Below are 27,794 nucleotides of genomic sequence, written 5' to 3'. Positions count from 1 at the left end.
CCACTCCCCACTGAAAACCTTTCCCTGGCTCCCCACTGCCCACAAAATCAAGCCGAACTCCACAGCCTGGCTTTCATGGCCCTCCCTGATCTGGCCTTAGTTCCCCCTCCAACTCTCCACTCCCCTCCTCCGTGCATTTGTAGGAGCAGTTCCTTCTCCCAGGAGTGCCCAACCCCCTTTGCCCGCAGGAAAACGCCTGCTCATCTTCCAAACCTTGCTGTTCTTCTCAGGCCCCTGCCTGGGACCACCGGTATCATGGCCTGTGTCTCCCCCACCAGGCTGTTAGACCCACCAGACCAGGGACAAGGATGAATTTAGCTCTGGGCCTCAGCATAGGGTCCCGAGTGCATGAGGAAATATTTGTGAGTTGTTCAATTTGGTGGCAAGGAGGGAGGGCCTCGAACGGGATTAAATGTCCTCAAGGGAGTGCTGGGCTGGAGACAGCAGATGCAAGGGAGGGGGAGTAAGGCCCAGGGGTGGGTACCCAGGTTGTGCTTCCACTTTGCCCAAAGGCTTTGCCAAAGGCTTGTGGAAGAGGACACACACACACACACACACACACACACACACACACACATTCGGGGTTGGGGGTCACAGGTAGAGGAGCACCTATGTCAGCCCGCACCGACGCTGGCATCAGCTGGGCACCATTAGAATAGTCCTCCCGTGTCAGCCTTGGGCCACGAACTCATTCATCCCCACCTGGGGGCCCACTGGTCAGCCTGGGTCCTGTGCTGTGAGAGGGCAGACAGACTGGGGGAGCCCAAAGCAGGGGCTGGGGAGGGGCCTGGACCCCATGGCCCCAAGGGGAGGCTAGAGCCCTGGGACCATTCAGCCCAGAGGAGCAGATTCCAAAGCATGACAGACTGTGGGGCAGAAGAAGCAGACAGGCTCTGTGGTCCCAAAGGCATGGCTGGCACCCTGGGGCCATTGTGGGTGGTCTCAAGATGCTCCTGTCCATCTCCTCCCAGCCCTCCCTCTCCTAGGAAAGGAGAGCCCAGTGCTCAGTCCCTTAACATGCCAACCTTTACTGATCTGGGAGAGATGAACAGGGATAGAAGATGGGAGGGGTATAGGCAGGTGGGGAGTGGGGTATGGAGACTGTGCCAGTCAGAGCCTCCTCATGGTCCCCAATCTGGGACCTGCCCCTCTCTGTCTGTGCAGAAGCAAACACTCTCACAGCCAGGAGAGCAGGGAACCCACCCCGCAGACACAACCCAGGGCTGTATCTGAGGTAGAGTCAGACTCAAGGGTACCCCTCTGGCTGGATTTACAGGGACACAGACAGGCATCCCCGTGGCTAGGAGGGGGTTCAGAGGCCCAGGCCTTGGCTGTATGGGCACTCATGACTAAGGAAGGCCAGCAGACAGAGGGTCTAGGAGAAGCACCAGGTCACCTCCTCTAGGCAGCCTCCTTGATTGCTTCAGCCCCTCAATTCTCCCTTTCCAGTCCACAATTGCTGCCCCATGCTCAGGCCTCTGTATCTGCCATCCACACCTAAGTCCCCACTATCTGTCACAGGACTGGTCCGGGGATACCCCAACAGGTCTAGGACTCCCCCAGAAGAGGGGCTAGGCAGCAGAGGTGGGAGCTCCAGTAGCCTGAGAGTTCTAAAAGGCATTTGCCTCCCGCAGGGCTGTTTCCCCACCCCCCACTCCAACCCCACGTACAAAGTCTGCAAACAGCCCTGTGGGGGAGGGTTGGTAGAAAGAAATAGATTTATTCTCATGTACAAAGCGGTCAGCCCACGGGACCATATACAACAGTTGCACAGAGTCCTAGAAAAACGCATCTCTCTAAAGGCAGCTCAGAATAGGTAAGGCAGGTGGCCCCCTCCTCCCAGCCCACAACGCGTACTGAACAAAACAGAGAAAGGAGGAACCTGCAGCCGGGATGACCCCAGAGGCCCGGCCCTATGGGGTCTCCCAAGCCCCGGAGCACAGGTGGATATGGCCTTGAAGAGGAGACAAGCCCTACCACGGCTGAGGCCAGGTTCCCCTCTGGCTGCAGGAATGCAGGAGGGGCTCGGGCTAAGGGGGTACACTCAGGGGGCCACTGAGGGACTCAGTGTCGGCTCTCTGCCCCAGGGGGCCAGGGACACTCCATGGCCTCTCCTGGGACTCCACAGAGCTATGGGGACTTTGATCGAAAAGGGGTCTTAGAGAATGGATTGTCTCACTCTCCTGTTTCGTCCAGACAGGGGAAGGGACTTGCCCAGGGACAGCCAGGATGAAGCACTGCTGACCCATGCTGGGCCTGCCTCCCAGCCCAGGGATCCTTCCTGCCCACTGTTCTTATCCTGCTTTCTTCCTGAGCCCCCTCTCCCAGAGCACTGAGCTGCCCCCCTGGCAGCTTCCTTATGGGACCCCTTCATCTCCCCAGGTCCCAGTCTCCACTATAAGTACAGTGGCAGTCCTCAGGGCCACCTGTGGCCCCATGGCTATTTCTAGTCCTCCAGCCAAGCTGATGACCGTCTCTAAGACCAACCCTCTGCCCACTCAGATGTCTCACCTTCTTGCATGAGGATCCTGGGGGGCAGGGGGTGTCCTCAGAGGAAAAGGGCACAGATCTGGTGGGGCAGGAATGGGGCCCAGGAGAAACCATCCAGGCTGCCTCAGAGGAGTGGCCTGAGGGGGGGCCACTTGCCAAGGTGTGGTCAGAGGTGCAGAGCAGGGCGCACTGCTCATTGTCATCCCTGTGCTCTCAGAGGACAAATAACAAAGTCTTGGTGAGGCTGGAAGTCTTCCATTATACAGACGAGAAAGCTGAGACCGGGGAAGGTCAGCCTTGCCCGGGGTCACATGGGAAGTCCTGGTCTAGAATCCAGGACCCGTGGCTCTGGTCCCAGGGCATGTGGCCAGGCCAGTGGAGAGTTGTGGGAGGAGGCCTGGGTGAAGAGGAGTCCCAGGAGGGACTCACTCAGCATCAAGGCTGCAACAGCCATTGATGGGGGCCCCAGCACCATCCAGGTCAGGCACCTCGTACTCCTCGTCCAGGAAGTCCAGCGAGTTGTTGCTCGGGAGGCCGCGGATGGTGAACTTGTGCGACACTTTGGTCCAGTGCTCACGATTAGAGGCCACACGTTCATACAGCTCTGCTGCTTTGGGGAACAGGTCCTGCAGCAGCCTGGGGATGTGCGGGGGCAGGGTTAGAGGTCAGAAATTAGACTGTGAGCAGCAAGAAAGATTAGGGCTGGACCACAGGTAGAACTTCCACAAGAGTATGAGGCGTAGGACTGGAAGCACAAGGAGAACATGGCGGTCTCTTTCCATAAGGGACCAAGGATGAAGTGAAGGGCCCATTTAGGGGCAAAGCAGGAGAGGTTGTGCCCAGAGGCAGGGAGTGGATGAGCTGGAGCAGAGCCAGGCCAGCCCAGCACCTGTGTCTGCTGTGACGGCCACAGCCAGCCCCATCCCACCCACCCTGCCGTCCCTGGCTGGGGCCCCCAGCAGGCCCCATGAGCTCGCTCACTTGTAGATGGGCATTGCGATGTGCTCCATGAAGCTGATCTGCAGCTCGGGGATGTAGGCCTTCTCACGGTCCATCATCTCCATCGGCCTGTTGCCCATGGCCTTCTCCTGCAGGCATCAAGTCGTCAGGCCTGGCCCTCTCCTTCCTCCATAAGCACCCGGATCAGGCTAACCCAGCCCCTCCCGGGGCCCAGGCTAGGAACCCTCCCCCAACCTGGACACCCTGCGGTCACTCCCCACATACCAAGTCTCCTTGGGAGAAGAACTCTTTGTAGATCAGCTCCTGAAAGGTCAACACTCTCATTACCTCCTGTGAGTGGGATCCATCCACCCACGCTCCTCCACAGCCCATTCCCAAGGCGGCAAACTGCGGCACTGTGACCTCAGGACCTGCCCTCACCATCCCCGGGCTGGCAGGGGGATGGGCCCCAGATGGGGAGGAGTGGCTGGGTTCTGGCCCACCTTCCACCAGCCACTGATTTGCTATGAGTGACCGCCCAGTGAGTCCATGCCCCTCCCTGAATCTCCCCACCTGTCATCCTGAGGTGGTCCAGGTTTCTGTCTCCCCCACAGGCTGAGCTCAGCACAGGGAGGGTGTTCAGGCTGCAGGAGCCGCACAGAGCCAGGCAGGGAGTACAGCCTGCGCCTTCCCAGGCTGGGGCAGCACTTACCGCAATCTTCCTCGTGGTCTTCCAGCCCTTGGTCTGGTCAGAGAGGTCACAGGAGGTCATAAGGAGGCAGAGAAGGAGGCTGTGATGCTGCTTGTTGGTTCGGTCATAGCCCACTGTTGGGGAGAGAACGGGGTCAAGGAGAGGGCCCCAGCATCCTGGTACCCTCTCTCTGAGGGCAAGGTCCCAGGGCCCATCCCAAAGTGGTCCAGGGAATTCAGCACCCTGGATGGGAGCCAGGGATGTAGGGCTGGGTCTGCCTGGTGGATTGATGCCAGAGAGGGTGGATCTAAACCCCTGGGGATGCTCTCCAGGAGAATCCCCCTCTTGGTGGTCCCTCCCCAACCCTGAGGCCTGGGCTAAAGGCAGGCACCTTCGGCCATCTTTTGGAGATCCTTGAAGATGCGGAGGTGGTGGGCCAGGTCTGTGGCCAAGATGATGTCCCGCATCAGGTCCAGCATGCGCTGATAGTCCTGGGCCAGGGCCGGGGGTTGGGGAGGGTGTCAAGGCCTGCGGCCAGACACCCCACCCTCGCCCCCAGACCTCAGGAACCTCCATCCCTCAGCTTCACTCCTTCTCCCATCTCAGACCAGCTCCCAGCTCCCACTCCCTCACCCCCAACCCCACCCCCGGCCTCATCACCTTCCGGGAGAAGTGGTCAAAGATGTTGCAACCGTGGGTGTTGAGGATGGCGATGGCCTGAGCGAAGTGGTGCCTCTGGGGGGAGAGGAGTGATGGGGGTCCAGCTGGGGTGGGGGGCTTCCCTCCTCACTGACCCCAAGAGAGGCAGCAGGCCCGGCCCAGCCCCGGCCCCCAAGGTGAGCTGAGCAGGCAGAACTGGGGAGTCGGGGGGGGGGGCCCGTTCCCTTTCTGGGCTCTGTTTCAACCCTCTATGTGACCCTGGGCAAGTCCCTGGCCACCTCTGAGCCTTGGATTCCTCAGCTGTCACATGGAGGGACACAACAAGGTAAGATCTGAGGGCCTCTCAAGCTGGAACGATTCTGAAATGATCCCTCGGAGTCCTGGACACTAATTCATGCAGCCAGCATTTGTGTGCTGACAAGGAAGGGTGGTGAGGCGAGGGCAAGGCCCCTGTCTCCAGATGCTGAAGGGCTGTCACTCAGAGGAGGGGCAGGTAAGCCCAGGGCATGGAGGGCAGAAGCAGGGCTGCCACCAGGCCTCCCAGGAGGAAGTGAGCCCCTCGTCTCTGGGGGTGTGCAAGCGGGAGCAGCTCTGGAGGGGGGCTGCGGGGGCCGTGTGGGGCAAGGCGAGCTTGGAAGTTTGACTCCCACTGTGCCAAGCCTTGTGCCAGGTGCAGGGAACTCAGAGATGTTCCCGATTCTGTCCCTGCCCCCAGGAGCTCCCATTGGAGGTGTGCAGACCCACATCAGTCTAAGGCAAAGCTGAGTATGATGGGAGTGAAGCCCGTGCCAGGCTGGGCGGGGAGGGGGTTTCATAGGGTGTCCCCAGACATGCAGAGAGAAACATGCTAAATCCAAGTCCTCCCTTGGCAAACCTGGGCTCAGGCGGAACCTGCTGCCTGATTCGTACCCCCAGCCACACCTGCACCCCTCCAAACCCATCCACGAACAAGAGCCAGACGTGCCCTGGGGGTGGCTGCAGTTCTCATAGCCTGTCTGAGGAGCAGGGCTTGGGAGGGGGAGGAGCTGGGCCACAGTCTAACTTTTTAAGTCACTGGCCTTAAGGGGACAGTGGGAACGGGGATATTGGGCAGAATGGTGGTACCTCCATGACAGAACCTTCTGAGCTGTAGAGCGCGGCCAGCACAGATTTCTGGAAAAGCCCGAGAAAACTCCATCACTCCTCACATCCAGAGGCAAGTGCTGCCATATTAGGCTCAGAATTGCCCTGCTCCTCCCGCCATCTCCCAAAGCCTAGGAGAGCCTCCTCCCATCTCTAAACTGGCTCCTGGTCTCACCAACTCCCGCCTCTCCTCAGGCTGGAGGGGGGAGACTCCCAGACACCTCGGGGAGGGTGCCCACTGTGATGAGGGCAGGGTCTCACCGAGGCCACCTGGAAGGAGTTGTTTGTGCCTCTGTGGTCCAGGTCGTGACACATGCAGGAAATAAACAAGGCAAAGATCTCCATGTCCCTGGTTGGGAGGAGACAGAGGACAAGGAGGTCAGCCACTGTTGCCTCCCCACACTTCCAAAGGAGGGCCAGCTGGATGAGATGTCCAGGATAAGGGGAATAGCTCAGTGGTTGAGTATTTGACTGCAGATGTCCAGGAACCACCTCGACAGGAGCTCAGGACACCTGGGTCCCCTTCTTGGAAAGGGGCCTTGTACCTTTCTAACTGGGCTGTTAAGAGGGTCCCGTGAGGCAGTGTGTGTAAAGCCTGCCACACAGGAGGTGCTGCCCTGTCCCAGGGAAGGGGACCCCACCAGCTACCAGATGGGGGGAAGTGCAGTCACTCACTCGAGGTAGTTGGCGAGCTCCAGGTTCTTGTAGAGCAGGTAGCAGAAGTGGGAGACAGAAAAGGCGTGCATCCAGTTGTGGTAGGGGGGATCCCGGTAGCCCTTCTTCACCATCAAACAGAACCTGGGGGAGGGGAGAGGGCAGCATAGGGGCCTCAGGCTCTCCTCCTCCAGGAAACCCTCCAGGCTCTGCCCTGCCCCATTCCTTTCCTATCCTCGTGGTCCCAGTGTCTGTGAATTGCTTCTCACTCACAGATCCTCCCCACCCTCACAAGAGTGGGCCTCCCCTAGTCATCCTCAGAGAGTCCTTCCCAGAGTGTGGGGGGCAATGGATGTGAGAGTAGACTTAGGAGGGAGGCAGAGACGGGGCTGCCTGCACGGAGGGGAGGGCTGGGGACACACACCGGGCCAGCGTCGGGCAGTCAATTTTGTAGTTATTGATGAAATTCATGTCCTGCAGCATGCTGAGGATGGCCTGGAGAGAGTGGAAGGGAGGGATCAGAGAGACCGTCAGTTTCAAGATGGGCCGCCCCGCCCCCAGCCTTGGCCCTTCTTGGAGCCTCCAAAACTTTGGAGTCTTGGAACTTTAGATCTAAACTAGAGAACTATAAAATGGTAGAGCCAAGCATTCTCAGAGCCATGAACTTAGAAATATGACATCTAAGAACTCTTGGAACCAAGTTCACACAAAATCTTAGAAAAACAGGGAGGGAGGTGCCAATCCTGAGGCCATCGCTGGTTCCAGCCCAGCCCCTGGCCCCTGGGCAGGCCCTGCGGCCCATGCTGGCAGACCACATGCCCCCTCCATCTCTGAGGAGACTCCATAGCCTTCTTTGATGACTCTGTCTTGCCAGGAAGTTCCTATGCACATCTAACTTCAACCTCCGGCCGTACACTCTCCACCTCCACATTCAAGTGGGACAGGCCAGCTCACCATGGAGGTGTCATCCTCGGGCAGGGAGCGAGGAGTGTAGGTGAAACAGGCAAAACTGGAGTCAATGGCAGCCACAGGCTGGATCCCGTCATGGAGAAGTTTGGTGTATTCATCATCAGAGACCTAGAGGGAACCAGCTGGGGTATTAGAAGACGGCCTCCACCCAATCCAATGTCTTCAACCTCAAATTCCCACAGTGGCAGGGACCTCCCACTCAGAATGCACCCCAGTTGGGCCATCCACTCCGTGGGTTATCACTGGGCAGGAGAACACCACCCTCCCCTCACCATCCTGCAGCCCACCTACTATGCCTCCTTTCCTGTGACCACCCTCATCTGTAACAGCCTATCCTTGTCAAAGACAGAGAACACCTCTTCATGACAGCATGGGTAGCCTTTCATAGACAATAAATTAAAGATTCCTTCTTTTGGGAGGACCATCCCAGAGTCTAACCTCAATCCTTCCTGCTACAGCTTTGACCATAGCCACAAAGTCTGTGAGACTTTGGTTTAGACACAGATGAGAGGAATGTTCAAATGAACAATGACCACCACATACTCTGAATTAAAGTCTGGGACAGCTGTTCTAACACAAGGTCTGGGAATGGGACTGCCCAGGACTGCATGACCACTGTATTTAAGGGATCTGTCAGAAGGGCCCTGGGTGGGCTTCCCAGCCTTCAGTAATTCCCAGGATGGGCATTATCCCTGGACATTGGGAACACCTGGCTGAACCAATTCTTCCCTGGGCTAAGTCCTGCTGCCAGCCTTGGGGCTGAACCAGAAACTGCTTTGAAGGCAGGCTGCCCCGAAGGAGAGCGGCAGAGCAAAAGGCGAGGCATTGCTCTGGGTCTATCTTCTTATATTCAAGAGAGGATGATCAGAAAGCCCAGCCTGTCTTGGGCGCCTGAGGATCTGGGGAGGCGGGGGAGGAACAGGTGGGCTACAGGGGACGCCGGGGCCCTGACAAGGAAGGCAGGAGCTCCGTGCAGGGCTCACCTTCATGTGGTACATCATCATCTCGTTGGCTAGGTGGCTGCGATACTGGGCCTCATTCACTTTCTTGTATAGGAGGGACTGGGGGGAGAGAGGGAAAGATGGGGCTCAGGCAAGGTGGCTGTGAAATCTCAGAATGTCCAGGACTGGGGCAAAGGGATCAGATAGAACCCCTGCCCCCTTCCTGTCCCATGCTGGGCCCAGTCTGAGCCTTCAAGCTCCAGCCCAGAGTAGGGAGCCCCCTCCAACTTTCATCCAGACCTCCCCTTGCTCCTCCTTCCCAGTTCCTCTTTGCACTTGAGCTGGCACTTTCCACACTCTCCTGAGCTTGCCCCAGGCTTCAGTGATGGAACCTGAGGCCCACAACAGAGAGACAGAAGCAAGGAAGGGGGAACAGCGCCGGGGGCCTAGGAGTTGGATTCCTGGGCCAGAGCTCCCAGCTCTGGACAATGAGACCCAACATATCCCAAAAAGAATAACCAGGAGCTTGGGTTGAGGTTGCTTCCAGAGAACGGAGGGAAATAAAGCAGATCTCCCATAGTCCTGGGAGGCTAACTGTACAGGACAGGAAGTAGTATCTCCGATTTTCTGATGGGAAACTGAGGCCAGAGGTGACCAGTAGGTACTGAAGATTGCACAGCAACCCAGCAGCAGGGCTCTGAGCCCCAGGGCAGGGCACGGACCAGGGCAGGTCTGGACAGAGCAAGGAGAGCCAGTGTGGAGAGGAGAACAGAGGGTCCTGCACGCCCCTGTCCTCCTCACATGTGCGATGCTGATGCCACAGTAGATGGAGAAGGCTGTCGCCAGATCCTCGTCAAACTTGCTGAACCACGGTCCGTTGATCTTATTTACCAGCTCGGCCACACCGATGACCTCTGGGGACCAAAGAGGGGCTAGGATGAACCAGTGGATGTGTCCGACGGAGATCTACCCTCCCAGGGTGTCCTCAAGGGACGTCACATATTTGGGAAACCCCATCCCTTCGGCTTAGGGACGCTAGGGTGGTGGAGAAGGCTTGTGGAACTTCCGCTCGGCTCCTCCCCATCCTGCTCAGGCCCCGCCCCGCCCCTCCTCCCGGAGCCGCCAGGACCACGCACCCTGGTTCTCGTTCTTGATGGGAAAGCAGAGAATGTTGCGTGTCCGGAAGCCGGTGCTGTCGTCCACACCGCGGTAGAAAAGTGGGTGTGCATACGCGTCCGGGATGTTCAGAATCTGGCCCGTGGTCGCCACGTGGCCCGCGATGCCCTGGTCGGCCGGGATGCGGATCTCATAGCTCTGCCGGGCCAGGGATGGCGTAGAGAGGAAGTTGGTGGCCGGTCGCAGAGCTGACCATCAACCATCAGGCCTGCTCCCCAGCGCCCACTGCGTACTCCCGGCCCCCAGGACCACGGCCACGCTCTCCCTCCTCAAGGCCCTGCCTCACCTCATCATCCACCACGCCCCCATCGAACACCTTGGCCACCAGCTCGTTCTGATCCAGCAGGAACACAGAGCATCTGTGGAGAGATGGCTTTGGTCCACAGGGCCCTGACACCCCTCTCCCGCCACCCCTCTCCCGCCACCCCTCAAATCTCACGACTAGAGGCAAAGCCTGGATTTTGAGGCCTGGAGGGAGTGACCCGTGGTGAGAGACTCTCCTCAGGGCTGGCTGACTCCAGACATTAGTCCAGATAGATGATTTTTTTTTTTTTGGTGGCGCCTACTCTGTGCCAGGCACTGTGTTAGGAGCTGAGGACCCATGGCCAGCAAAGTAAGCCCCACCCCTGCTGTCACTTGATGTTACAGTCTAGTGAGAGACACAGGCATGAAATAAAGAATCACACAAAACGTGATGGGGTCCCACAAGAGGACAATGGAGGGGGAAAAAAAGAGGGGAGGAAAGAAGAGGTCACTACTGAGGCCCAAGGCCTCTCTCGCCCCACCCCGGGGTGGATTCACTCACATCTCAGCATTGCTGAGGTTTCTGGCCTCTGTGATGATTTCCTGGAGCAGCACAGAGACGTCATCTGGGGGAGCAAGAAGCATGGGGGACAGTGGTGAGACCAGGCTGGAGTGCTGAGGCCAAGCCCGCCCACCTCCCCTCCTCAAAATGCCACCCCCCACTCCCACCCCACAGCCAGGCATGAAGGAGGGCAGTGCACTCACCCAGGTGAGTGAAGAGGTTCTTTGCCACTTGGAGAAGAGCCTGGAATGGAGAAAATGGAGATCACAGGGAATCAGGTTGCAGGGGGTCACCCTCTCCAGCCCCCTGCCTCCATCAGCTCCAGGGTCTTCTCATTCCTCCCCTAGGGCTCTCTGGACAGACTGGAGACTGGAAGAGTCTAATTATATCATTTGGCTACTAAGTGAAGGAGTGGGAGGAATAGCCCCAGTGAGGGTGCACAGACATCCTGAGTCTCAGGTGCGCATGCACCTCCAGCTCTAGCCACCCAGATGTTGCTGTGGGCCCAATCTGAACACTAGAGGGCGATCGCATACAGTGCCTGCAGCCAGAGGTGCCGTCTCGAAGAGCTACTATCCTCCCTCTTTTAAGAGGCCGCCAGAGCATGGGAAGTCTCCCTGCCACCAGCCCCCAAAGACATGGGCTTTTCCCTTGTGGCTGACTCTGTAGAGCTGAGAGCTGAGCGACTTGGTCCCCGAGAGAGGCGCAAGGCAGGCCACTCACCTGGCACTCACACTTGAGCTTCTGCTCCTTCTGGAAGGCCAGGGTGCTGGTGAGGACCGTGCTGGTGTAGTGGAAGCAGTGCTGGATCACACGCTCATCCTGGTCTGTGAATCTGGCAGGGTGGGGTGGCGGGGGTCACCGGAGAGGGACAGACCACGGACTGCTCGCCCCATTCTGCCTTACTTCCGTTCTTCCAGGAAGCCCACTTGGAAATCCACCAGCAAACTCACTCTCCTCTGCTGGGGCTGCTCACTGCACAGGCGGCTTGGGCCAGCTTCCCCCTCAGACTGGGGGCTCCTGAGGGAGGGAGTTCTAATCCTCCCCTGACCAAAATGTGTTTTCCTCCTCAGACTATTGCTTCTCGAAGCCAGAGCCATGTCTCCCTCCTCTGACTTCAGATTTACCCAGACTGAGGCCGAGTCTCCTCCCTCAGACTGGGGCTGGGTGTTCTGCTCTTCTCCAGGGGCCCCTCCAGCCTCAGGGAGGGGCGGTGGCACTGCCCTGTCTTTTCCAGCTCCTGTCACTGTCCTACCCTCCTCCCTGGACTTTGCAGGCCCCGATCTGGTGCCTCCACAAGTCCTATGGTGCTGCGGGCAGGGCAGTGCCCATCAGATTCATGGAGCTGGCTCACAACGGACAAGATCAGCCCAAAATCCTCAGGAGGTCATTCAGTGGGGTCACCAAATGATTTGTCACCAGGGAGCTTGGCGGGACTGGATGGACCAAGCTGGAGGTGGGACCTGGGCTGGGGACGTGGGTAAGCTCCTCCAGATGGGGATCATGGGGAGATGGAGCATTCCTCAGAGATTCTGACCATTTCTCAGCCCCCAGATTTCCCTGCCTAGTCTCTTCCCCATTTGGGGGCTGCCTTCAGTGCTCCTCTCTGCCGGGGTATCCTCCACTAGTGCTTGCCGTCCAGTGATTCGGATCTAGACCCCAATCCCCACCACCCTGTGTCTATCTGCCCACCTTCCTTCCCATGGCATTTGAGCCCTCTCCATCTAGTCCCACCCACCTCTCTCCCCTCTTCTATGGGCGTCTCTCAGCTTCAGCCACAGTGAGATCCTCATCATTCTGAGAAAACCTCAGGCTCTTTCACACCTTCATGCTTTTTCCCACACTGTTCGCTCTGCCTAGAATACCTTTCCCACCCTCCTCCTTCTACGCCCTAAAAATAAACATCAAGTCTTGAAGGCAGGGACCATGACTGTATCATCCCCTGTCTAATACAGAGCCTGGTACAGGGGAGATATTTGAAAAGTGTTTGCTAAATGTTGTAACCGTACCTCTGCCCCTGCCACCCACCCCATCACACTCCCAGCTAAAGGGATTCTGGAGTCCCTGTTCTCTGGGTTCCAGGCAGCTTCTCTGCAGTGCCTGCTCTGAGCTGAGCGCCACCTTGGCTCATGCAGTTGTTCAGCACTCACTCCCTGAAATATGTGGAACCCAGAGATGACCTTGCCCCTGCCCTGGGCCTCAGGGCTGTCACCAAGTCCCCATCTCGTTTCCCTTCTGATACCACCTCTCCTCCAGGTCCAGGGCCACCTCAGTACCCAAGCCTACAGCTAGCAGCCAGAGGTCACAAACCCTGCTGGACCCTCCCCTCTGGGAGCATAGGGCCAGACACAGTAGGTACTCAATGTCTGTTTATTGAATGGCACAAATGCTCCCACCACTAGGATGGGACAAATGACACAGATCCTATATCCCCCCTGCCTCAGCAGGTTCTGCCTTGTCCCTGTCTTTATTTTCCCAGGCCCATCCAACTGCCAATAGAGCTCTATGCTGGCAGGTCCTGCTACTCAGATCTCTGACTCCCAGATCTCTGTCCCACCCCTGCAGGCCCCATCCCTGGGCTTCTGACACTCTCTAGTCCCAACATCTCCAGTCTCCACTTCCTGCAGGAGGTCCGAGCCCTCAGACCCAGCCTGCTTGCTTGGGCCCCAGGGGCCAAGCATCTTGACGGCATCTCTCTGCATCCTGGAATCAGAATGCAACCCCTTACCTGCCTACTACGCCCTACTGCTAGGCCTGCTGGACCAAGTGTGGCAACATTCACATCCTAAAGCTGCACCCAGGACAGACATGGCTGATCAATCAGAGCACTGTTTCTCACTAAACTAATACAATGCTTCAGGCAGCTGCTACCAATTAATGAGTTGGTGTAGGACATGAAATCTATGATACCACTTCTAGACCTCAAATCTGACCTCAGTTCTTGACATATGGACTAAGCCTGTTTACCTGACTCTGTGTCCTGCCTACCCCTCTGTTTCACACGATTCTTACAGCTGCCCTATCAATGCCTCTAAAGACCCTCAGCTTAGCCCAGCCCCCATGCCTATTCCCTTGAGCCATTGTCCACTGGGTCGGTGATGCTCTGCGAGTCCCAGAGAGTTCACCCATCCTAGAGCTCATCGCTGCTCCATCAGGCAGTTCCCAGCAGAAATGCCAAAACAAAGGATGGCAAGTGGGGGAAAGGCCAGTACCAAAAAGTGGATAATCCAAACTGCAGGAAGTGGGCAAAGAGAAGGGGAACTCGCCTGGACTGCAACAAGATTTTACAAAGTCAACATGGAGCAGCGGCAAGGGTCTATTGCTCCCATAATCTCACAGTCTCTTGCACAGACAAACCATTCAACCTACCACTGCTGGAATAGTAATCCCTGCCCAGTACCCTTCCCACACTGTTACCCTAGTCGAGCCCTGCCCGGCCTCTCAGCTCCGTCTCCTGATCCACATCACTCCACCCAGACTCACAAGTCTCCTCCGAGCTTGTTGAAGGTGCAGGCCAAGGCCACGACCTGGTCAGTGGCCCGGCTGATAACAGGGACACAGAGCATGGCCTGCACCTCGAAGCCCAACATGCTTTGCAGCTGTTGCACATCCTCCTGCAAAGGGGAGGCAAGGGGGAGGCAAGTCAGGGCAGGGAAGGAGGGAATATGCTTCCTTCCCCCCGCCCTCTACCACACTCTGCAACAGGAGGGGCTGAAGAGCTCATGCAGGGTGGGAAATGCTATGACATAGGGTGGGGTCTTGTCTCCCCCCATTCCTAGGCTGCCCTGGCCCAGAGACTCTGGCCCTGGGGACTGGGCAGTGGGCTCTCCCCTTGGCTCCCCGCCAGTCCAGCCAGGCCATGGCTTACAGAGGTGAGATCTTTCAGCTGGATAGACTTCTTGTCTTCCACCACCTGGCCCAGTCGTCCCATCGTCAACTGGGGGAGTGAGGAGAGCCAGTCAGGGCCCAGCTCTTCCCAAGATCAGGCGATGTCAGACCTCTTACCCCCCAAGTCTGGAAGTTTCAACTACCTCTTCAGTCAGTCCAAACTGTTGATGGAGTCAACACTGAGGAGTGAGGGTGGGGTGAGGGTGGGGGAGTAGGCTCTTGGCCAGAATCTCCTATGGAGGACTTGAGGGTCTTCCCTAACTAGGAGAGAGGAAAGCAGAATCCAAGGATTCTCACTGATCTTAACAGATTCTAAGAGAGCCAAATCCAGAAATACTCCAACAGAAGTGAACTGGTCCCAGGTGAGCCTTTCTGTAGATTGTGAGAGATTTCTCCTAATGGCTCCTGATCATGAGAGGCTGTGATCTCTCACAACATTTCTAAGTAGACCCCAAGATCCAGATAATTCCATCAGATTCCAAGAGATTCTAGCAGATCCCAATCTCTCTGGGCAGATCCTAGGAGAGCCTAGACGACTTTAACTGCTTCTGCAGACTCCCACACAGGGGGTGCGGGACTCACCGGAAAGCTGATTTCTTCCTCCAGCACTTTATCTCCAATCACCTGATGGGCAGAGCGATGTGGACTGGTTAAAGGATGGGCAAGGTTTTTCCTCTCAGAGACCCCAGTCCCTCGCCCTGCTCCACAGTGGACCTGGGCCCTCACCTTACAGGAAAGCTGGAGATTGTCCTCAGATACCAGCAGAAGGCAGCAGCGGGATGCCTGGATCTCCTGCTGCAGCTGAGAGGGAGGGACACAGCGAGAGGCTGACAGTGGATCTGGGAGCAAACCCACTCCCCACCCTCTAGCCTTTTTGAGGTTCCTCGGGTAGGTAGGGAAGAGAAGAGGGGCAGGACACGGGAATCTGAACTGAGATGGACGGCTCACAGGGACCTCGGTCCCGGGAGGAGCACAGTAGGAGGGGCACAGGGACTCACGTATTGGAGGACTTTGAGCTGCAAGGAAGAGGCATCCAGGTCGTAGAGTTCCCCTGCAATGGCGGGGCGCAGGTCAGAGAGAGGGCCCACAGAATCCCCCAAGGGTGCGCGCCACCCTCAGGCCCCGCCCACCCATGGGCCCCTCCCTTCCAGGTTCGACCCCGCCCCTCCCCGCCCCCAAGGACCTGCCCCAGCCGGGTCCTCACCGCAAAGCTGCAGGATCTTTCGATCTTGGTCTGTGTACGGAACCCCACCCTTCTGGTCTCCCGCCGCCCCCTCTGGAGTATTCTGGACCGCTTCCGGGGCCGCGCTGGGCCCGCGCTGCTGCAGGGCCTGGACCCTCTTCAGGGCCACCAGGGTCTGGGACGGGCGGAGCGGTCAGCGAGCCACACGCCCCACATTTATCGCCCTTTCCTCGAGCCCTTCCCTCTGCTGGCGGTGCCCATCGCCCCCACCCCCCACCCGCGTCCCAAACAACTCATCCCTCAGCGCTCCACCCTCCTGTGGACTCCCACTGCCCCCGGAGCGCCCCTCGGTCCATGATCAGATAAGTGCAGGGTTTGTCTCCACGCCTAGCCCCCAGACTCTTACAAGGCAGAACAGGGTCAGATTTCTCTGTCTCTAGCACCCACGGGGAGTCGTAAGTTCTTGTTTAAGTCACAAAATCATAAAATCTCCAGGAAGAGCCTCAATATCATTATGTAGATAGCCCTTCCTAAGTATTAACAAAATATTTGACTCCCCTTATTTCACCAGTACCCTCAGTAGGTCAGTGTTATCCTTATCCTCATTCTCAGATGTGAAACCGAGGCTCAGAGAGGTTAAGTGACTTGCTCCAGGTCACACAGCCCAAAGGTAGTGGACTGGAACCCAGGTCTGTCCATCTCCCAGGCCAGATCATCTTCCCATCAGTTGTGATGAGGGTCTTCAGCAGCCCTCATCCTACCTCGGCCCTACCCCCACTCACATGCTTCTCCACGGCTTGCAGGCTCCACTCCTCACTGTCACTCAGCTGACCACAGTGCACCTGGAGGGGAGTGACAAGGGGACCAGCTGTGACCTACCTCCCCTAGCCTCTTGTCTCTACCAGAGTGCCCTCCCCATGCCTGGCACACACCTGTCCCCACCAACACATACACACTCCAGTCTGTGGGCCTCAATGATAAGCCCATCCTCTGACCAAGCAGATGGCTTCAAGAAAATCCCCTCTTCCAGGAAGCCTTCGAGGGCTAATCCAAAGAAGTGGAACTTTTCTGATCTCTGCCTTTTCAGCTACTGTTCCATCTACAGCACAATCCAGGTGTATAGTGAGGGAAACGGGGTGACCTTGGACCCCTCTCCATCTCTCAGTCTATGGACCTTCAGGCCCTGATTATGGAATCAGTGGTATTAGCCTCAGCCTCCCAGTTCCATCCTTTCTAAGTTGGGATTTGAGCTGCCCCTAAGTCTGGGGTAGGGGAAGAGGTCCACCATTTATGATGCATCTGCTGTGCCTAAAGAACTTGGGAGGATGAACGAAGGAATGAATGAATGGGGTGATAAGGTGCTTTGCCTTGCATGTGATTCTCACCAACAAGTAAGGCAAGCTTCCACCTTGCAGATGAACCAAGGCCCAGAAAGTTTGAGTGACTTGCCCAAGGTCACACAGCAGAAAGTGGCAGAGTTGGGACAGCACCACCCACTCCCTCCCCTTCTCTGCCCACACCTTCCCTTTTCCAGATCCATTCTCACCATCACACCCATCATCCTGTCCCTCTCCAACTTCCCTGTGTCAGTCACCTGGAATCCCCTCAGCCCATCTTTCATGCTCTGTGAAGTCCCTTCTCCCAGCCCTGCTTGGGTGCTTGGTGAGGAAAATGAAGGGGGGAGCACTGCAGGCCCTGCCAGCAAGCCTCCCCACCTGCGTCACCAACTTCCTGGGCACCTACTCAGAGCTGCTCACCACCTGCAGGGCTCACCACAGTGCTTGCACTGGGGTCCCCTCCTTCATCCTCCCTCCCCACTCAGCAGCCCCTGCCCGCCTCTGCTCTAAGTCCCCTGCCAGGAGCAGATGGAGAGGAGGAGACCAGCAGGTGCTCAGGAAGCTCACAGTCTGGCTGGGGTGGGATGGAGTGGTGGATGTGATGAAGGGGGTGCAGAACTTCATACCTGAGGAAGAAGGAGAGGGCAGATTGAGTGGGTGGGAACTTATAGGCTGTGGGAGCTCAGAGAGGGGAGGGCACCTGGGGGCCTTCCAGAACTGGGAAGACAAGCAGAGCCCGGAGGGGACATTGCAGGAGGGAGGCTGTCCTGGCAGTGCTGGGTAGTAGGTGGTATGGGGAGATGAGGACCCGGGCAGTGGTGCGGTCCATGGTACCACAGGGCGGGTGCAAGTCTAAGGAATTGGACTTTAGCTTGATTGTACTGGGGATCCACAGCAGACTTTAGCATCTGCGGACCATGGTCTACAAGGTAGGGGGAGTTGGGGGGAGCAAGACTGGAGGCAGGAAGACCTGGAAGAGGGCTGGGCCGCCAAGGGTGGTTTGAAGGTTAAGCTCTGGATGAAGCTCCATCTATGACTCCTATAAGACAGGTTGTTGAAAGGCGCTGGGAGCATGGTTCATTTGCATATGGTTTACAGAAACATGTGGGCATTTTCCTGTTAGTAGATGGGGGAGGACATCCTTCTTGTTCTTTCCACCTGGACTCATCTCTCAGGAAAAGGGAAAGTTGGGACCTCTCTAGGGCTGTGGGGTTCCTGGGCTGGCGAAATAGCCTGGTCCCAGTACAGAGCTGGGAGACTGAATGAGAGCCTCAGAGGGCTGGAGGGAAGGAAGGAATCATGGAGTCCTCCTCCACCCACTGGACCTACCCCTCCCTGCACACACTCCTGGGCTGCCTCAGCCCATCCCTACCCAGCATGTGCACAAACACACTACACACTTCATGGAGACCTTTAGCGCCCCCCAACACACACACACACACACACACTCATACATTCACTGTCCCACAGAGATACTCAGGCATGTGCGCACCTGCACACACATAGACACACACACAGTGCAGTCACAGACTCGAAGACATCCACACACCCACACTCACAGTGACTACCATCCACACGTGCACATTCATACCCGTACACAGGATACTTGTGTTCACATACCCGAGAGCCATGCACACGCTTCTGCCTGCACCCCCAACCGATATGCAAACACAATCACCAGCACACACACGGCTCCCTTCTCACCAACAGAACATACTCTTGCACCTACTCTTGCTAACCAGGGGGCGGGTCTGGGGCCCAGTGGGAGCACTCAAGAGTGGGCACTGGGGCTGCAGAGAAGGTTGAAAGCCCAGCACAGCTCCCACCCCCTCACCCTCACCAAGTTCACCGTGGCTAATGGACACCACACCCCCATGTAAGGATCTGGTGTGCTGGCACAGCTCAGGGGAAGAGTGGGCACAAATCACACATCAAATGCCGGAGACCAAGGGCTGCCCGCTCCTCAGAGGGACTTGTTATCCCATAATTGAAGAACAGAGCCAAAGACTCTTTCCACATGAAGAATCTGCAATTAAGGCACCTCGACCTGCGAGCTGCAGAGTCCCAGAGCTCAGCCAGGCAGCCCTGCACAGGACGGCATATTCCTCAGAGCGCCCTCCGCTCACCCCATCTCTATCAGGCCCCAACAGTCCTTGCAGGGCCCCCTGGTTTCCTTGCTAGCACTTCCGTCATTTGCAATTCTCTCTTTATTTTGCTCACTTGTTTAATGTCCAGCATGCCCACCCCTCCAGACTGTTTGGTCTGTGAAAGCAGGGCCTGTCTGGTCTGTCTCAGTCATTGCTGCTGTGTTTGAAGCACCAGTGCACAGTGCCTGGCGGTGCTCAAGAAATATGCTTTCAATTGATGGCTGGGTGAGTGGATGGATGGAGGGATGATGAATACAAGAGCAGAGACCCAGAGAGGGGAATGGGGCTTGTTGAGGAAGGAGCTGGTGAGTCAGCCCTCCCGATAGATCTGTCCTGCGGCACCCCCTTTCCCCTCTAGACCCTCAGTCCTCAGGATCTGGCAACAGCTGGGAGGTCTGGGGCTGCCTATGCTGCCTCTCAGAGGATGTGAGATCCTGTGGCCCCTGGAGCATGGGGGTGGAGCAGCAGGACGGGATCCATCAGATGTGTATGCACCGGGGAGGGGGTGTCCCGCAGAAGAACATTTCTACTTGAGTAGGAAGGCTCAGGCTTGGAGGAGAGGCAGATGGCAAACAATCCAAATACCTTTCAAGAGCTCTTCACTGCCCAGGGTATTTGAGAAGGTGAGGGGACAGTAATCGGGAACTTCTCTTGGCAGCCAAAGCCACAGGTAGCATCTTGCTCACCAGCATGCACCCCCCTTCTCAGCCTTGCAGGGATCACACTCTTCCCCCAGCATTCCACCACCCTGCCTCTGCTCATGCTGGGGCCTCTGCTGAGAATATCCGTCTCCTTCTTCTCTGCCTGTTCACCCCCTACCTGTGTCCCAAAGTCCCACTCAAATGCTGTCTGCACTGTGAGGCACCCTCTGGTGCTCCACCCTCTGCCACTAGAGCTCCTGCTGGCAGCATTCTTTCATTTGGCCAGTGGTGGTCTGAAGGTGACCCTGCCTTCCCCCAGACTGAGCTTCTAGAAGGCAGAAATGGGTCCGACTCCTCTCTCTGCCCCAGCACCTGTCCTGGGACAGGGCCCAGAGCAGAGTTTTGCTAGGGTGGGGTAAGTTCAACTGATCTGACCCATCCGCTTCCCAACACACACATGCCTTTCCTACCCCCAGGAGAAGGCTGAAGCCTGGACTCCCAGCCAGACCTGAGCCACGGTGAACAATGGTCACAACAACCATCCTCCTGCCCACAAGACAACCCTCCAAGCATCTTCCCATTGCAGGAGCTGCTTCCTTACTGACCCAGCCCTCGCAGCCCCAGCACAGGAAGTCCTTCTAGGAACCTGGCACCCCCAGACCCCTTTCCGTCAACAGAGGTGGGCGACCGAGTCACTGCCTCCCACGTGCACCTCTGCACAGTGCTCCTAGTCCCGGTCCTCCTCCAAGCCACCAGCTCTGGTACAGATTGGGACCAAAGGAGGGAGCGAAGCTGCGCTGAGAACGCGGTGCCAACAGCAGATCCGTTCCCTTGGGGAAACAGAAGTTGGGGGTGGGGGAGCAGCTTTCGGGAGAAACCAAGGGGGCCGCATCCCCCTCAGTCAGGCAGATGGGGCGCCGAGGAGACCAAGCCAAGTAAGTATCCCTTCCTTCCTCTCCTCTCCCCGCGGCCGCCCCCCACGCCCACCGCCCTCCCCCGCCAGCAGCTGGGGAAAGGTCAGGCGCCTCGGAAACCTTTAATTCCGTTTTAATGAGGTCGGGAGGAGCCCCCCCCCGCCGCGGGCGCACCGAGACCGGCTCATTTATCTGTCCGCGCCCCTGCTTGGGGTGGCGGCCGCCTCCGCGGAAGTCGATCCCCAGTGAGGGCGATTTGGGGGCGCTAACCCTCCGGTTCTTAGGACTGGACAAAGATTTTGAGCGCCCACTCCCACACGGGAGAAGAGACTGGAAGAACCTCAAGAACCCGGACTCCGCAAAGCTCTGCCAACCCCACGGGGGAGCCCAAAGCAGGGAGCTCCGCGAGGGAGCAGCAGGGGGGCGCCCTGGCCCGGACTGCCCGCCCAACTCCCCCTGCTTAGGGTTCCCCCCTTCTAGCTGAGGCCCCTGCCCCTCCGTCACCCGCCCCAGGAAGCCTGCCCCGTTGCCTGGCGTCTGTCCCAGCCTCGGACATAGGTCTGGCTGGGGCTGGATGCCTTCCCAGGAGCCCTGCCCCGTGGGCCTCCTCTCCTCAAGCCGCCTAGCTCCAGCCACCCCAATCTCTGACTGACTTTCCCACACTGTCTCTGTTGGTGTCATATCTGCCCATCCCTCCTCAGCGCCTCTCAGTCCTTTCCCACCTCGCTGCATTCGTGCCCTCTTGGGACACTGCCCCCAACCCATCCTGGAGGATGCCAAACAGGAAGTAGGGTCAGGGCCGTGTCAGGGGCTCCGTGGTGGTAAGAGTTCAGATGGGGCTTGTACATCCTTCCGCAAGTTGCTGACGGGGCCTGCGGCTTCATTCTGCCCATTCAAGGTGGGGCAGAGGGCTCCTCCCAGGCTCCTCCCAGACCCCCATTTTCCCCAGCTCCAGCCCAGCATGCTATTCTCAACACACACACACACACACACACACCCCAGTGGGGCTCCATCCAGTGCTCTCTCCCTTGCTCCCTCCCCTGCTCTCCTCCCCCCCATCCTACCCACAACTGCTCTTACCAAGATGACTGCTGCCACAGCCCCGGCCTCCTTGTCCACCAGCGGTATGACCAGCACTGAGGGGGAGAGGGCAATGAGGTGGTCCTGCGGGGCCAGTGAGGCTCAGAGATACTGAGCCAGGACCCAGGGAGGGAGATAAAGACACAGACAGACAGAGGCCAGGACAGAGACACAGAGAGACCCAGAGACCCGGAGAGACAGAGAGATGGGTCTTGAGGCAGTGAAAACAATGACCACAGCAACGACCCCTGCATAGAAGGAAACCCCCTCACTTGACAACTTTCTCGTGATCCTCCCAGCAACCCTGGGATGGAGGGAGGCAGGTAAGGCTGAGCACCCCTATTTTACAGATTGGGAAACTGAGGTCCAGAAAGGGGAAGTGACTTGCCCAAGATCACACAGCAAGTCAGGTCTCCTGACTCCCAGTCTTGTGCACTTTCCACATCGAGACAGAGGACAGAGACCTAGAGAGACTGAGACATGAGGCAGAGAGACATGGCGGACAGGGGGCATGGAGAGGAAGAGAAAGAAAAACAGACAGTGACAGAGAGAGCATGACAACTACAGCCCGTCTAACAACCAGCACAAGCAACACCCCGTCAAGGTAGGTTCTGTTGTTCCCATTTTACAGATCAGGAAATTGAGGCTCAGAGAGGTTAGTAGCGCAACAGAGAGAGAATTAGATGGCAGGTTTGCTAGAGACACAGAGCAAGAGAAAGGAGACGGAGAGATGCAGACAGGGATAGAACACAGATATGCTCTGGGGAGCAGAGGCCACAGTCCCTCCCTGCCCCTGCCCAGCTCCCAGCCCTTACCTTGGGTGTCAGGAGCCAGTGGAGCCACCAGCCTGGCCAAGGGCTTCCCAGGCATGTCCGAGGGGCCCAGTCCATTGCAGCCCAGCCGCTTCCGGGAGATCACAGCCTCTCTGAAAAGAGGATATGATTCTACCTCTCAGTCCCTGGATCAAAGAGGAACAGGCCCCAGCCTGGGGACACACAGTGGGCTGAACCCTGCACATCTGAGAGGATCTGGACAAGTTGACCCACTGCAGGGTGGATATGAGGAGGGCAAAAATAAAAGAGTCTCGGACCCTGACTCTCCCCTCCCAATGTAGAGGAGCAGGCAGCTACAGTCTGGCCTCTGGTGCCTCCTGCTGGTAGATATGGGAAAGGCACCTTCAGGATCCCTCACAAATCCCCCAGAGCGAGTAAAGCCAAGGCTCAGAGCTAGGCTGTCTGGGTTAAAACCTGCCACAGCTACTACTTGATCTTGGGCAAGTGACCTAACCTCTCTGAGCCTCCCAGGGAGAACTAGGGTGAAGAGAGTAGAATCCTAAACATCAGCATCCTCAGAAAATCATTTTGGAGCAACTTTTGGTGGCAAGCACAGGAAGGGGACTTCAGGAGTTTATTGGGCAATGCACGTCCAAGCAACTGACATAGATGAACTCAGAATTCGCAGTGATCCTATGGATTAAATATTACCATCATTTCCATTTTTCAGGTGGAGAAACTAGGGTGCTGAGTGGTTAAGTAACCTGTCCAAGGTCCCACAGCTAGTAAGTGGTAGAGCCAGGATTTGAACCCAGGCATTTGGCACCAGAGCCCATACTCCTAACCAGTACACTAGAGTCTTCCTAAAGACCTGAGGGGGTTGAGCCTCCAACAGGGACTGGCGTGAATGTCGAGGAGGCAAAGGGCATAGGTGTGATGGGGGGGCGGGGGGAGGTGGGAACTGAGACAGGGGAGGCTGCAGTAGGAAGAAGAATGAGTTTCTCTCTGCCCTCACCACACATCCCACCCCCACTCTCACCCCATCCCCGCCTCTGGCTCTTCCTGCTTAATTAAGCACCTGATTTTCCACCAAATGTCACTCCCTAATGATTAATTGTCCTGGGTTCTTCATCCCTCATGCTGCCTCCACTTAATTGTGTTTGTAGGAACTGCCTGGCCTGGAGAGAAGAGAAGCTTGGGGGCCTAGGACTCTGGTGTGTGCATGTGGGGTCACTCAGGGGAGCCCAGCAAAGGTCAGGTGAGGAAAAGAGAGGGGGCAGCCTGCAAGTCACCAGATCAGGAGGTCACAGCAGCTAGAGAAATCGAGGACCAAAGAGGTTGAATGCCTCAGTCAAGGTCACGCAACATTCTGAACCTAGCCGGTTCACTCCTGGCTCCTTGGTTCAGAATCTACAATAACCAGTGGTATCTCCCACCTTCCAGCCCTCACACCTAACCCTTTAGGCTCCTGGAGGGCTGGGCTCCAGTTCTGAGCTGTCCAACTGTGCCAATCACCCTAGGAAGGAATAGGGAGCTAGGGTGGCAGGAGGCAATGGCAGCCACGTTTCCTGGTGACTAAGTTGATAAAGGCTGGGGCTTCCTGGAGGCAGGGGGCTGGCCTTATTGACCTTCAGCCAAACCCCTTCTAGTGGACCCCACCCAGTCACTTGGCCTTGGACAATCTGGTTATTGGGTAGCCACAAGGTGGCGCTGGTCCCTTTGCTTCTGGTCAGTAAGCGCCGCAGCTTCATCTCACTAACCCTTGACTCCTTTCTTCCCACCCCCAGACCGTGGGCTGCCTTGGCCTCTCCCCTCCTCCTCCCGGGACCCTGATGAAGGAATTGCCCTCAGCCTTTCTTCTCTTCTGCACAGAACTCCTTTGTGCTCATGGCCTCATGACTCTCCAGCTCCCCCGTCTCTTAAGCTCCAGACCCCAGATACCCAAAGACCTCCTGGAGGCCTGCCCTGGGTGTCCCTGAAGTTGCCAGAGGCCCCAAGTCCCGACTGGAACTTATCGTCTCCACCACTTCCCCCGAAGTAGCACAACCATCCACCGGGTCCCCTGCGGCTTGTCCACAAACTGTCCTAGCTGCCTCCCTCTTCTCACCTCCCCCATCCAATGGGTGAGTCACCTCCCATGCATCTCTCATAACTGTCCCCTGCTCTCCATTCCCAAGCCACTGCCCAGCTGAAACAGAGATACCTCTCCCCTGAACCTGCAGCAGCCTCTCCCCTCGCCTCCTGCCTCCTGTCGGGTCCCTGAAGTCCATCCCCCCAACCAGAGCCAGGGCAAGTGTTCTCAACTAAAATACTTATGGGAACATTCTACTTAAAGTCATTCCACAGAGCGGTTATTTATTCCAGAGTCCTTCTGGGTCAGGTTCCTTACTGAGGACTAAGATAAGAAGAGGTGTCGTGGTGTCGTGCGGGGAATGATGTACAGACCCACACTTGAGTGCAGGGACAAGGGCTCTGAGAAAGGAAGGAAGAGTGGGCCCCAGCCTACCCAGGTGCAGGACAGAAGTGGGGTCAGAGAAGGCTTCCTGGAGGAGGAGATGCCTGAGTTGAGTCCTAGAGGACAAGCAGAGCAGACAGGAAAGGATGTGCAGGCAGAGGGAACTGCATGGGCGAAGGCTCAGAGGAAAGAAAGAATGTGTGTCTGCTGGATGGTCCAACAGCAAGGAGGCTGGTGTGGGCAGACAAGAGGGAGCAAGGCTGGAGAGAGCCAGGGCCCTGAGGAGCTGGGCTTGATCCTGAGGACAGTGGGAGCCCTGAGAGGGACTTGAGCAGGAAAAGGTGAAGGTCAGGTTCAATTTCAGGCTGATCGTGCTGGCTGCTGAGTAAAACTCTCACTGGAGAGGGAGAATCTGAGAGACAGAAACCGGGTCTCAGTGAGGGCCCCGTAGTCTCAGCGGTCCCTGGACAGCAGAGGAGAGGCTGGGCTGGGGCAGGTCAACCTTGACTGGGTCCAGATCTTCCACCAAGCACTGGGGCCTCCAAGGATCCTCCATCCTCAGGAGTCCCCACACCTTGGCACCAGGCCATGCTCACCTCAACCCACCCCTATATGAGCCCTTTTCCTCTGCCTCACCCTTCCCAGAACTGCTGTCCCCCTGGAGGTTTCAAAGATATCAGAAGGGGGAGGGGACTCCGAGGCTGTGTCTCCCCCCACCCAATTGGGGCTGGGGGCTTCATCTACTGCTCACATCCCCTATGACTTCTCCTCAACTCAGAGCCCCTGCTCTGCCTCCTCTCCCCTCCTGATGGCCCCCTCCCCTGCCAGGCTGATGTTGGGGGGTGAACCTTGATGCTGGGGTCGGCCCAGCCAAAGCCCAGGGCCCGCTCTCCAGATTGAAGGCTAGTGACTCAGCCCTGGGTGCCTGGGTGGTCGTGGGCTGCCCCAGTGAGGATAAAGACAGATGGGCACAAAGTGGGGAGAGGAACAGGCGTGGATTTTATGACAGTTCCGTCCCTTTAACAACTATTTGCTTAGTGGAGAGTACAGTCAATGGCCTGGAAAGAGTGCCAGGCCCTCTTCCACTCCTCTGAACCCCTTCTTAGGTGAGGCCCCCTCCCCTTGACTGAGCCGCCCCCCTCTCCGGGGGCCTCAACCTCACTCTCACCCTTTCATCTCTCTGGGAGACGAATTATGATTCAGGCCAGGACCCCGGACCCTCCTCTCTCTCTTCCTCTCCCTCTCCCAGAATGTGAGACTCCAGAGATGGGAAAAGACTGTTCTCTGTGTCCCTTGAGACAAATCAGAGGGACAGACAGATTCTGCAGTGATTGGGGACCAGGTCAGCTCTGAGGAAGAAATTTCTCGAGGTTGGGCCCTGGGCCCCCCAAATGGTAGCAGAAGGAGACAAACAGCTGGGGCCGGTGTGGGCGGTATCTCCGTTGCAGCCTGAAAGGCCCAGATTTCACTGCACTCAGCAGCAAATAATCAGAGGCTTTAAGATGGCAGGAGACACAATGAGAAGAGGAAGGCGGCAGGGCTGGGGACTGAAATAGGCTGGGAGATTGGGGCAGCAAGAAGAGTGAGGCGAAGGCTTCCAGGAAGCCTCTCACCCAGGCAGCCCTCCAGGATTCTCTCCCTCCAGCCCTGAAGCCCCCTTGCAGCCCTCAGGGTTCATAGTGGGACCATCCCTCAGACATCACAGTGTCCCATCTTATCACCACACAGAAGCATAGACTGAGGCCCAGAGAGAGTGCATGAGATTGTGATTGCAGCCATGTTGTCCCAGCTCCCAGCCCAGGGTTCTTCTCGTGGACAGACCCATCCCTGAGGGAGGCTACCAAGGCCCAGACACCTTTTCTGAAAACTGGATCCTCCTTAGTGCCAGGGATCTACGGAGCAGGCCTCCTAGCGGCCCTCTGGCTGGGCTGTGGCAGAGAAGGGAAATGGGCTGGTAGAGATGGAGAAGGTACAGGGAAGGACTTGGCAGGGGAGGAAAGAGCACGAGCCAAGCACAAGGAGGCAGGGAATCTAAAACACACTGGGGGGGGGTGGTGAAACGGCATCTGTGAGCCCACGGAGGGGTACAGGGCAGTGGCAGGAGAGGCTGGGTAGCTGATGGGGCCTCCTTCCTCACTCCCCCTTGGCCCATCTCCACCCTGCCTCCCCACACCACCCTGGGCCCTTATCTGTCTTTATGATCCACCTCCACTTCACACCTGCTGCTGTTTGCCAGCCCTGCCGGCCCTCCAGGGCTTCCTGGAGGAGTGCCCCCTCCACTGGGCTGGGCATGGCCAGAGCTCAGGCTCCACCTCAGCCTGGGGCTGGTGCCTGGTCTCCTGATGGGGCCAGAGCCACAGAGGTCACCTTTGGAAGGACCCTGGTAGGCAAGTAATTTTCTCAAGGTCACCCAATGAGTAAATGTGTTGGGACTTGGGGGTGGAGGGCAGTCAGCAATCATTAAGCTCCTACTGTGTGCTGGCATGGGGCTAAGCCCTGGGCAGCTATGATCTCATTAAGCTAATAGACAGGGCCCACTGTTAGCTCCATTCCATAGATAAGAGAACAGGTTTGGAAGGGGATACAGTGGGGCAGGGATGGGGCTGGGCTAGAATCCAGGCCTGTCTGACTGCCATTCAAGTGCTCTTGCCTCTTCCACAAACCTCAGTCTCAGCCTGAGCCGAGGAGGTGGGCTCACCACCAGACACATGGTGGGTGTGTGGGTGGGCAGAGCACAGATTTCAGAAGAGAGGACTGGCCTGAACCTTCACCCCCAGTGCTTGCTGGTGGGACGCCCCACTGCCTCACCCCTCTTGCCCCCTCACCCACCTCACCTCCTCGGCCTCCTGGGATTTCTGAGTCCCATCTCCCAGCAGGCCTCCCCATTTCCACTCAACTCTGGGCTAATTGCATTGGAACATTCACTTTT

General features: G+C 57.4%; 1 protein-coding gene across 1 annotated transcript in view; it reads right to left on the bottom strand.

Annotated features, from left to right (window-relative positions):
• Positions 1-2,201: 2,201 nt before the first annotated feature.
• Positions 2,202-27,794, bottom strand: part of PDE2A (phosphodiesterase 2A) — a 63,814-nt gene continuing 38,221 nt past the window's right edge. Inside the window, exons 5-31 of the mRNA XM_068555774.1 lie at positions 22,453-22,562; positions 21,638-21,693; positions 16,301-16,360; positions 15,540-15,693; positions 15,334-15,386; positions 15,062-15,136; positions 14,918-14,959; positions 14,316-14,384; positions 13,931-14,061; positions 11,171-11,282; positions 10,651-10,690; positions 10,448-10,511; positions 9,929-10,001; positions 9,603-9,780; positions 9,268-9,380; positions 8,509-8,586; positions 7,511-7,633; positions 6,981-7,051; positions 6,578-6,700; positions 6,164-6,251; positions 5,885-5,932; positions 4,781-4,855; positions 4,512-4,611; positions 4,142-4,254; positions 3,715-3,753; positions 3,472-3,578; positions 2,202-3,126 (exon numbers count right to left, since the gene is read on the bottom strand). Coding sequence (XP_068411875.1) covers positions 2,916-3,126; positions 3,472-3,578; positions 3,715-3,753; positions 4,142-4,254; positions 4,512-4,611; positions 4,781-4,855; positions 5,885-5,932; positions 6,164-6,251; positions 6,578-6,700; positions 6,981-7,051; positions 7,511-7,633; positions 8,509-8,586; positions 9,268-9,380; positions 9,603-9,780; positions 9,929-10,001; positions 10,448-10,511; positions 10,651-10,690; positions 11,171-11,282; positions 13,931-14,061; positions 14,316-14,384; positions 14,918-14,959; positions 15,062-15,136; positions 15,334-15,386; positions 15,540-15,693; positions 16,301-16,360; positions 21,638-21,693; positions 22,453-22,562 — 2,506 coding nt within the window. The 3' untranslated portion in view covers positions 2,202-2,915. The remainder of the gene's footprint in view (positions 3,127-3,471; positions 3,579-3,714; positions 3,754-4,141; positions 4,255-4,511; positions 4,612-4,780; positions 4,856-5,884; positions 5,933-6,163; positions 6,252-6,577; positions 6,701-6,980; positions 7,052-7,510; positions 7,634-8,508; positions 8,587-9,267; positions 9,381-9,602; positions 9,781-9,928; positions 10,002-10,447; positions 10,512-10,650; positions 10,691-11,170; positions 11,283-13,930; positions 14,062-14,315; positions 14,385-14,917; positions 14,960-15,061; positions 15,137-15,333; positions 15,387-15,539; positions 15,694-16,300; positions 16,361-21,637; positions 21,694-22,452; positions 22,563-27,794) is intronic.

The sequence above is a fragment of the Eschrichtius robustus genome, chromosome 11, assembly GCF_028021215.1.
Source record: "Eschrichtius robustus isolate mEscRob2 chromosome 11, mEscRob2.pri, whole genome shotgun sequence".
Classification (NCBI taxonomy): domain Eukaryota; kingdom Metazoa; phylum Chordata; class Mammalia; order Artiodactyla; family Eschrichtiidae; genus Eschrichtius; species Eschrichtius robustus.
The sequence above is the reverse complement of the archived record's forward strand: the minus strand, read 5'-3'. Positions and strand labels throughout refer to the sequence as shown.